The sequence below is a fragment of the Bombus affinis genome, chromosome 8, assembly GCF_024516045.1.
Source record: "Bombus affinis isolate iyBomAffi1 chromosome 8, iyBomAffi1.2, whole genome shotgun sequence".
In the NCBI taxonomy this organism is placed as follows: Eukaryota; Metazoa; Arthropoda; class Insecta; order Hymenoptera; family Apidae; genus Bombus; species Bombus affinis.
Window position 1 is genome coordinate 653,362 of NC_066351.1, and position 11,355 is coordinate 664,716.

General features: G+C 32.3%; 1 protein-coding gene across 5 annotated transcripts; it reads right to left on the reverse strand.

Moving 5' to 3' along the window:
- Nucleotides 1–872: 872 nt before the first annotated feature.
- On the reverse strand, nucleotides 873–6,128 carry LOC126919397 (peptidyl-alpha-hydroxyglycine alpha-amidating lyase 1-like). Of its 5 annotated transcripts, none has more exons than XM_050728599.1 (6): nucleotides 5,823–6,128; nucleotides 5,506–5,545; nucleotides 4,776–5,345; nucleotides 4,283–4,696; nucleotides 3,986–4,195; nucleotides 873–2,703 (listed from the first exon to the last, which is right to left on the reverse strand). In XM_050728599.1, exons 1-6 carry the CDS (start codon nucleotides 5,916–5,918, stop codon nucleotides 2,495–2,497), a joined length of 1,539 nt encoding a protein of 512 aa, XP_050584556.1. In that variant the 5' UTR covers nucleotides 5,919–6,128; the 3' UTR covers nucleotides 873–2,494. The 5 variants fall into 5 exon arrangements, 4 of the variants coding, with proteins under 4 accessions (XP_050584556.1, XP_050584557.1, XP_050584555.1 ...); XM_050728600.1 differs by having other exon boundaries at nucleotides 4,094–4,195; nucleotides 5,422–5,545; XM_050728598.1 differs by having other exon boundaries at nucleotides 4,019–4,195; nucleotides 5,422–5,545.
- Nucleotides 6,129–11,355: the final 5,227 nt, after the last annotated feature.

Below are 11,355 nucleotides of genomic sequence, written 5' to 3' on the forward strand. Positions count from 1 at the left end.
ACGACGAACGTCGATTATTCTAGTTACGAATTTATGGTAGTCATAGGTAAAACTTAGTGATAAATATGAAATGAACGATATGCAGTTGTCAGTGTATTACTACGAAACGTATACGATTTTTAATGTACAAAAAAAAAAGAAAAAAAAAAAATAACGGTATAGCTGCGAGGCGACGTCTTTTCGGAATTTCATCCTGCTGGTACGATTTGTGTTCGGGATGAAATAACCTATACTCGAACTGATCTTAGCGATTCTTTTGTTTCCTCTTCTCCTGTCGCTCGTTTGTTTTTCTCCTCGGAATATTCTCTACACACCTACCGACTTGAACGTTTTTATACGTATTTAAATAAAATTAAACACCTGCGTATACAAGACATTTACAAAGTGTCTCGCGAAATTGCGTTATGTCTCTCGTTGAATAGTACGAAAGATATAATATTTATTTATCGGCTGCGTGCGTGGATAAAGCGATTTTACGAAGATCGAGTCTATCAAAGTATCGTGCTTGCTGGCGATTGAATTAAATTGCATGAATATTTTACAACGATATGATTGATTGCGTATTCCGCGTGAACGTTCTCCTTTTTTCTTCGCCCGTACAGTTCACAAGCAATGAAATATATTTGATAGAACGTGTCGCAAAAGAATGGACTGACTTTGTGCATCTTTAACACAAATCATTATCGTCAATGACCTTAATTAGTGATAAATAGAAAAATTTTAATTTTTATCGTTGTATAGTTGTGTATAGAAGACAACTAAGTGTGTAAAATAAATCATTATCAAAAAATCGGATTTCTTATATATCTTTAATAACTTTGCTGATCGAACCCTAAACAATAATCTGACAAATTTTTACTAGAATACTTAACTTAATAGTAGAAACACCGTTTTTATTTGAAAATATACATTTTCATATTCATGGATACGTACATTCATACATTACGTTTGTGGCAATGGCACATAAAAATGTTCACAGGATATAAGATAAATATAGAGATTAACAGAAAGTAGAAAAGAAGAAATATAAAGCAAGTTATATATAAACGTTGTAAGTATTGGTACATTTAAAAGTACTAAAATACACAGTCTCAGGTACTAGAAAAATACCGTCAGTGTCGAACACATTTGAATAAATGATAATTTGTTGATATTGATTAAATACAAATTTTTCGGACATACATAATATAATAATAATTATAAATTAAAATAATTATATGTGTATACCGTTTTTCGTACTTTTAAAGGGATATGTCAATAATTTGTAATATATAGTTGCATAATAATATAATTTATAAATATATATAGTTATTGACATTTAGTACGTACAACTTAAGTTTGGTCACTTTTTAAGTGTTATTTGCAAGGCCATTATTATCAGGTATGTTATAATTTTGCGATAAATATTTTTTATGTTAATTATTTATATAAATTTTGAACATACATTATATATATATATATATATATATATATATATATTGATCTTTTATCCTATTTTGCATAAACAGGATATTTTGCATTTGTTATGTATTGGCTGTTAATTCTAACATTATAAAAAATAGTTTGACATAATATGAAATGCGTTCAAAATAATAATAAAATCTTTAATCTTTTAAACTTCAAATGGCACCTCATCTTTTACATATCTTCATAGGAAAATTTGAACTCTTATTTTTACCATTTACAAAATTTATTATTATAAATTAATGTAAAAGTTAGTGTAAATATTAAACTAAATCAAATAAATCTCTTAAAAAGAAATACAAAATCTAAAATATCGGCAGTTGTTTGGAAACACGAATTGCACAGTAGTGAAAGACAATATAGATATCTATCAAATTGAATATTCGATAAAGTATAAGCGCGGTTTGGTTCAAATATTGATAACACACAAACGCGCGCGCGCGCGCGCGCACACACTCACACATATATATCGTATCAATCGTATCTCGCTTCTCAAATATCTCTGAGAGATACGTTTTAATACTTCTTCGAGTGTAATTATCATCTAAAACACGCAGGAATAATGATCTCTATAAAATTAAATCGAATGGACTGTAATACACGATTATCCCTAAGCTAGGGATACAGCAGATTCGAATAATCGCGCGGTTGTCTACTTTGGGCTGTCATAATTTCAGTTGAATTTAGTTAGTGCGTAGTGGCGGGAGTCAGTACCGGTCAACGACAAAAAGTCTTAAGTAACGAATTCGATACTTTCTTAAACAATATAATAAAACGATTACGTATACTTAACTCGTGATAACGTGAACGTGATAATAAGTGACCTTGTGTGAAAAGGCAACAATCGTGAGGTATTAACTGGAACATCTCGCAACTTGAACATCATAGTTCGTAAAATTAGCATCATGGAGATCCACATTCAAATCTACACGTAAAAAGCTTAAATTGGAAGGTAAGACTGTACAGTTTTTTAAAATAGAGGTACGTCGTCAAAATCATATGCTTGATACGTTAAACATTTTAAACGTTATTAAATGATTTTCGTAATACTGTTATCCGGATATTCATCCTCCGAGGTTTCTGGTTCCGTGTTCAATTTATTAAAATCTCGCGGATTCGGTCGTTTCTCCGTTGTCTTGAAACTCTTGCTTCTTCTGTTTTCCAAGAGATTCGGGAGTTTATAGTTTTCACGCCTCTCAGCCTCCCAGCGCATTCGTTTGCGCATTATCAACCAACATCCTGTTTATAAAAATAAACGGCATTAGAACATTTCTGGGAAATAATCGATTATTTCGATTTACTCGTACTTGATAGCAATGGCGTCACAATCGTTTACTGTTATTTCCAGGTCTGACTTGATTTAGAATTTCAACCAAATATGCATTATACAGATGGAGCGAAATAACGTCGAAATCTAACCGCTCTATGTATTTTTAAGCATCGTGCACTATATACTGTTCAATATTTACACAATCTGTCGAAAGTTATTCAAGTTAAGTAGGATAATGGATAGGGGAATAACAGAAAACATTGTTGAGATGAAAACATGTATATTTTCTCTTACAAGATATGGATATTTAAAATAAATAAACGATCACATACAAGAGGTAGAAAAGAAAAAATGCAGCCTTTCAAAATCTAACACGCGTATAAAAGACATCAAAAAAAGTTCAGATTCAATTTGGTGTGTAAATTCATTACACTTTGATTTGATATAATACAAGATTCAATAATAAGACTATAAATAAAAAATATTTATACATTTTAAAAAATGTTAATCAGTATTTACATGTTAGTTCACTAAACATTCTATAGTGTAAATGGAAGTCAAATGAAGTGGAATGTTAAGTAAATGAACTTTAATTAATTAATAATAATTTATGACAAATGTTAATCATTTCTTATAGAAAAATATGAAAAATGGAACTGCTCCTTTGCAGAATAAATGGGACAAATATTAATATTGCAACATGATGATACATTTGTAAAAATCAAACATGATTAGAGTAAAAACAAGAATTAAAACAACGTTTGTTCATCTAACCACTAAATTATGCATTTATATACAGCTTTCTTGTACTGGCATAGTTTCCAAAGCACAATATAATGCATTGACATCTCTATACTGCATACATCTGATACTTAGCAACTTTGTTTTCCATAGATGTGCTATTTTAAATAAAATAATAAAATGTATGCGCAGCTAGTACAAAAGCTTGTTAAAACTTACTGCAGCGACAATGTTAAAATCTAAAAGAGAAATTAAGTTGCAATTGTTTGTAGATATTAACCTTCAACCTTCTCTTTCTAATTTCTAAGTATGTAGCATCTTACCAAATTTCTTTTTATACTGTAGCAAAGTTAACTACTTTCGATAGAACCACTACTAAACGCTTCATTTCTGCAAACTAATTAACATGCGTGCACAGCTATTATTTGATAACCCAAAATCAGTCAGATCATTATTCTTAGTGGAATAGTTTTGAGAATTCAGCAGGAGATATATCATACTCAAACAAACCATCTCTTTTTTGAGATCTTGTTATAATCATACCAATTGCTACACAGAGAAAGATAAAAGCTAGTATTGCTGTAGCAATGGCCAAGCCTAATGCTCCTCCTTCAATACCTCCAAGGCTCTGGTTAACATAAATGTCCGTTAAAAGTGCTGGTTTCTGGTGAGGATTTGTGGGTACCATAAAATTTCCAGTTTGTATCGATGTATTTATCACTGCGAAAAAAACGTTATACATGTTTCGTTGAAGAAATACAAAGCAAATAGGTTCTATTCTTATACTTCAGTGATTTAAAATCTTACTCTGTGAAAATTTATAAGCAATATTTTTATTTAATTCCACGACATATATTTCTGAACCATCCTGAGATACAGCTATATCATGCGGACTATCCATATCTTGTCCTGGACCAAATTGAAGCAATATGTCTCCCGAATATACATCCAGAACAGATCCTCGAACATGTGCAGCGTAATATGAATTACGACCATTAATCAAATAAAGTCTTCCTTTGGCATATGCTACGCTATATATTAATGCACCGATTATGGTATGATTCTTGTACTCTTTGTGGAAAGTCCCATTAGTTGCATAGAAAGATACAATTCTGCCATTTTCTCTATCAGCAACAAAAAGTAAGTTCAGTTCACTGGCAAGTGCTAAAGCATGAGGTATGTTAAATGCATTTTGTACAGGAGTTTGTCCATATATGCTTCCTATAAAGTAAAGTATATTACAGACTATATTGTAATTTAATCTAAATAGTTAATTTTCATATAAAATGCATATAACTACCGCGGCCCCAATGTAGAATTCTTTCTCCTTTAGCATTGAATTTCAGAATTCTAGTATTACAGTAACCGTCGCTAACAAAAAAGTCACCATTATTTTCTACAGCAACTGCTGTTGGTTTGCAAAACCGTTTGTCATCATTACCAGGCACAAAAGCTTCTCCAAGAGTCAACGAAGGCCTTAAATGCTTTTCTTGATTGTATCGTCTTTTTCTCAAACTTGATAAACCTTTCATCATTTCTATATCTTTAGCATCGAATTTAAATACCTGATGTAGAGCTACATCGGTAATCCAATAATTTCCATGCATGTCTATTGTCAAACCATGCGGTAAATAAAATTTGTATGCACCCCATTCTGATAACTTTTTTCCAGATTTATCTAACAAAACTACGGTGTTTTCCTGAATTGGGCCATCTTCTTTATTAAATATATTTCGAATATTAAATGTAGTCGAGCCCCATACTCTGGATCCTCTATGAAGTATCCCAATGTTTCCACTTGGATCTATAGAGACTGCCGATACCTGGCCAAATTTGATATTCTTGGCCCACTGAGAATCCCATTCAATATCTGAATATATGAAGAAACTTAATACATATAATATTTATGATATTTTAAATCTTACTTTGATAAATATTTTATTAACCTTTGGAAAGTGTATCTGAAGCTTGTTGTTCAGTATTTATATTTACTGTACTTTTGTCATTATCGGAGAACTCTAAATACTCACCGATACCAAGTGTATTGTCAGGCAAATGATCTACTGAACGCTATAACATTAAATTAATGAAATTAATTATAGAACATAAAAGTATATATCCGTTTGTTAAACGAGATAGAATGTCTGTGTCTTTGTTTCAAAGGCGCTGAACTTCTTTAAAGTGTCAATACAATTAAAAAGTAATCAATTTTATTAGAATTTAAATTGCTATATACAATTCTATATTAATACAATAAATAATTCTGAGCCTGTTATTCCATAGCACTACACTTTTTAAACCTCATATCAATCAAATCTTCAATTTCGCATACATCTGTTTTATTTACCTTAAGGTTCAAATAATCCAGAAAACCCGCTTCGGCAAGACTTAAAATAAATAAAACTGAAATGCAACAGGCAATATCATATTGTAAATGCACCATTTTTTAACGACACAATCATTAGATTCCCGTATTCTAAATATATTTCATTAAAATTGCTATGTATTATGCGTCTAAATGTTGATCACGTCACATAATACAATCACAAGAAATTGATAGTTAAGCAGAGATACGAATTATGCAAAATTCATAATAATTTTTCACACCACGCCACGCGTACGGTTACTGACGTATGCAACAGGAAACACGAATAGCCATCTGGTGGCAACTCGTCGGGATACATGTAATAAACGATTACATACCTATAAGAGAGATTTATTAATTTATACAACATTTTTATATTATTTCCATTAGAAATACATGTGAACATAGTTTTTAGTCGTATGGTAACAGCATACTAATATGCATATAAAATGCACCTAAAAAACTAGGACAACTCATGTTCGTGAAATATATTTTTTGAAACTTCACTTCCGTGTCGGTACATAATGTATTGATTATTTCTTGCGAAGATTGGTGGTACCTATTTACGTATCTGTTATTTTCAATGCGTAAACGATAATTGAATAATTGATGAATGATTGGAAAAAGGCTCGATATTATAATTTTTATTTTTGCATTTGAAATTATAGACACATATAACGAATATCGACAAGAAAAATAAGGAATAATATAGATAAAGAATTGAAACTAATTTAAATATTTTTATATTACGCCAGTCATTAATCAAAGCATTGATAATTTATGTGTGTGTGTGTGTGTGTGTATAACAATATGAATTGCAAAATATAAATATATTGCTAATTATTTTTACACTTTAACTATCAATAAACTTTTTACCAAAGCAACCGATAAAATTGAATTGAAACAGAATTACAAATATTTTGAAGCACGTGATTGTTCATAAATTGGAAATTTTGGAAAGTGTTATAAGAATAAAATTGAATTATCGTCGGTTGTGGCATACATTTTAATTTTAAATAATTAAATGGAAATTAACCTGAATGTATGGCCCACGTGTATACAATCTGTATTAGATTGAAAACAATTTTTCTCCGAGAATTGATACAGATTTCGGATACAGTCCAATTTAGTACAAGCATAAGTTTGTTAATTATAAATAAAACTGAAAAAATATATTATTATGAAATATGCTAACATATTTTCTTTAAAAAATAAAATTTGCTTTTAAATATCTCAATTTTTACTTTTTAATTATTTCTGTTAATATTCCGACCTCTTACAATTTACAGTTCTGTACAAAACAATAAGAACGCTTCTATAAAGCATCTATGGTATTTTTCCCTGAAATACATATCGTTCAAAACATTGTCAAAACGATTTTCTTTACTTAATTCATTGATCAACGACCAATGTCGGTAACGTTACTCTTCAATTGTACCTACATTTTACCTCTTTGCTCTTTATTTTAGTTATTTTCCGCTGCAAGGCATTACTTGTTCCATTGCCACTCTTGTCGAAACGTCGAATAAATTTAAATTCGTATCATTCATAAAAGGGATAAAAGGGAGGATAGGGAGTAAAAAAGTACGAGAAGGAAGGAGATATGGAAAGTCGGAAAGAAAAAAAGAGAAGCGAAAAAGTGAAGGTAAGGCAAAGATAAAGCAGAAAATGGAAACCGAAACCTGTAGAAAATAGTTTTTAATTTTACTTTCTACTTTTATTCATTCCAGACTTTTATATCCCATCGTTCCAATACTCCACTCTAAATCCATTTTACCACAACTTTATCAAAAGTTCTTTACTTTATCAAAAGTAAATTAGCTACACCTCGTTTGAGTTTGTTACAAATTTTGAACCATTAAAATTCTAAATTTTAACTAATTAGATCGACTAACTGTTGCAAGTAAAATAAAGGAGGAGCAATAAGATAATGTTTATAATCGAATGACGGGTATAATGAATTTGAATTATTCTAACATTTAAGTACATATATTCTACACTGACGATGATATGCAATCTCTTTGCCATAGTTAATTTAGGATTTTTAATTGTTCGGTGAAACAAATTCAATCTGTCAAATTAAATATTATCTTAAAGCTTACATTCAAATGACAAATATACCTGCTGTTTTATAAATGAAACTTGCCTATCGCGCGAACCATTGCTGCAAACGATCTTACCATCTTGTTAAGAACCACAGGCGGTTAATGTAAACCAAGAGGCGGTTAGTTTGTATTTTACTTTCTCTAACAATTATCATCCCTTCTGCATCCAGATGAAAATCTTTTTAACTAAGTACACGTCTCTCGGGACGTTTTCTCTTTGTACACTGCTATAATGTATCGTTGATATTTCTTAGTTGATCGTTTCCGTTTCGTTCTGGCGCGAAGTCAGGGTCGAGTCAAAGGTATTTTTTTTTTTCTTTTTTTTTTTCTTTTTTATGCTTGGTATTGCATTGTCGCGTTAGACGTAGACATATTACGCACCTATGGCAGCTATTTCGATGAAACGTTCCATTCTTAACATCTCACAGTTAAAAGGGGTTGGCAAGTTTTATTGTCTGAAACTGTGAATCATTGCGACTGTCTAATGGATCTCCAGGGCAAACTGACGAATGAACTACTCGCTCGAGTAATCAGATAACAATATTCTTCAAATGGGGTCTTCCTCGGAATCATATATCGCGTTGTCAGAATTCTTCAACGAACATAAAACGCTAACCGCTAGAAATATACAGAGTGTTACTTTTCATTTGTTGCTTATTCTGAATTTCCGAATCATTACTATTACTATTGCAATGGCCGACCTTTTCTCCAATATCATTAATATTATCTTCATTGATTATGTTTCTTTTTTTCAACAACTTTTTCCAACAACAATTACCCTTGTTCGTGTTTGTCTCTCTTTAGAAAGTATTTAATAATTTAATATCAGTTCAATACATTTCAATTCTTTTAAACAAAACACTTATCATATTCCATAATTCTTACATTACAGAGGAATTACGTCTAACGAACCCCTTCGCGTACTTTAGCGAGTCAGACTCGCGATAAAGATTTTGGCCCGAACATGGATATCGCGAGTCTGACTCGCTAAAGTACGCGAAGGGGTTAAATCATACAGTGAATACAGTGAATTTCACGATAAAACCGATTAATCTCCATTTGACAATAAGCCACGATATAGATCATTTTTTATAATATCGATTTCATCGTGTCGCGAATCCAGCTTATGATTATTAGAACGCTATTATCATCGAAGAAGTCTACAAATTTGATACACGATGTTTTTGTTATAAACTTTTCGACTGGTTTTGCAACAAAGTCGACATAAATATACCATAGGAGAGAAGCAGTTTCCGATTTTAATGTCACCTTATAACTAAAGAGAAGGATTTAAATATAACATAATTGACAGTGAAAACGACCTGTTAGGCTGAAATATGTAAATGGAGCTTTAAAGGGAGCTAATAAGTTGGCAAAATTTTGTGAAAGTAAAAAGTAGAATTATGAAGATAGGTATTATTTCGATATTATGGCAGCAATATCTGCAAAAAATGTTTGCGTTATACCATTCTTTTTCTTGAATAATGTTCAAATAATAATAATAATCTTCGAAGAAATTCGATAAATTCCTCCGCTCGTACGTTAAAAATTCATGGTTTCCAGTTATTTATTTGGTATAAAAGAACGCCCACTTTCCACCATTGTGCCATTATACTCGTCGCACTAGAGCCTTGAATTTTGACACTTCTGTCGTTATATCCGGCCTCAACCGAGGGTCATCAACCCTTAACAATGGTGCTTATCCTTTCGTACGACTAGAAGGGTTGCGTATTCGATTTTGTTCTAATCGACACGTCCTACCCTTCGCGTTCTTCTCGTCTTACGCTGCAGACGACAGTGATTTCTGTATTGTTGTCCGAGCACAATTGCCGAACGAAAATAAACAAAAGCGAACATGACTGGTGGTGTCTGATACTTAACGTCCAACGATTCCACGCCTCTTCGAGGTAGTCGAAGAGAAAAAATTGACAACCACTTGGTAAAATCCTTTATCTTCTTCTCGGAGTATTACTTCGATTTTTGTTCGTTTGCTAAGGGTTAGATCTCTGCTTCCACTAATTCTATAAATTCAGCTCACAAATAATTCCACAAGACCGGAAGAAAATTCTATAGGAAGCATTCTAGTTTGCAATCCCGAGAATCCTAAAGTAAAACACTACAGATTTCTGAATTTCTTTCTTATTAAATATTATATTTTGTTGTCGGTTCGATTCCGTGCCGAGATTTTTATTCGTTCTAAAAAATTTTCACTCACATGAACGATGGATCATCATCGATATGCCAAGCATGTATCATTCAGTGCAAATTCTTTAACGAAGCAAGATCTCGCGGAATAAAAGAACGAAGCGGATTACTGGCAATAATTTTTCACGCTCTCGAACGGAATCCTCGAATCCTTCGCGGTGTTGCTCTTATGACGAGCGACGACGACTATTCTTCTCCGCATTTCGTAAATCCGCGCGATCGAACTGCGACAAACCTTGGCCAAGCCTACGCTATTATCACTTTGAGATCGAGACGGCGAATATTCCATGGTTCTCGAATCGGTTGCTTGATTTTTCACAATCAGATGAAATCTAAAAAGAGGAGAAGGCAAAAAAAGAAAAAAAGAAAAGGAAAGAAAGGAAAAAAGAAGAAGAAAGAAAACGAGAAATATAGGGGAAAAAGGAAAAGGGCTAGAAACGTAGAAAAAAAGAAAAGTATACCACAGAGGAAAAAGAAAGCGATTCACGATGCAACGAGATTCTTTAATCTCGTCCGTCGTTCGGTACGTATCTGTGACAGATGTTCACACAGGTATCTGCACGCCTATCGAGTTTCGGTTTTATGCTTTTTAATCTTTCAGTCGCGGGGCTAAAAGAATCGTCGCTGGTTCTGCACTTTTCTCTCTGTTTCCCGTTCGAAATCATCTTTCTTTATTCCTATGCACGTTTGCTCCTTTCTTTCTCGAAAAAAATGCAAAAATAAGCGCGATACGAGACGAAGTGGAAGAAGAATCAGAAAGAGAAAGCATCGCGGAAAGAGCGGTACACGGGCCCGTACATCAGACGAGCCGCATTCGTTAAAATATTCGTATAAAGGAACCGTCAGCATTTGCGACTGTGATTGCGACGAAATAGAACGACGGAACAATTTAATGCTTTTGCGTACGTTATGCGGTAACGATATAAAGATAAAAGAGGAAATGCTCGAAGAATAGAGGAGAGAAAGAGAGAAGCGGAAAGCAAAAGTAGTTGGTCGATGGTAATGAAAAAGGCACAATTGCTTTGGAATAAGTTGATTACGAATTGTTCCATAAAAGTGATGGAATAATGAAATTGAAGCAGCAATTGTATAAAAATAATCGTTAGTTTTTCTATTATGATATATACAAATAATTAACTATATTAAACGTATTAAACTTGTTCCAATCTCTTGTCGCGTCTTCTTACATTTCGTCCTTTTCACAT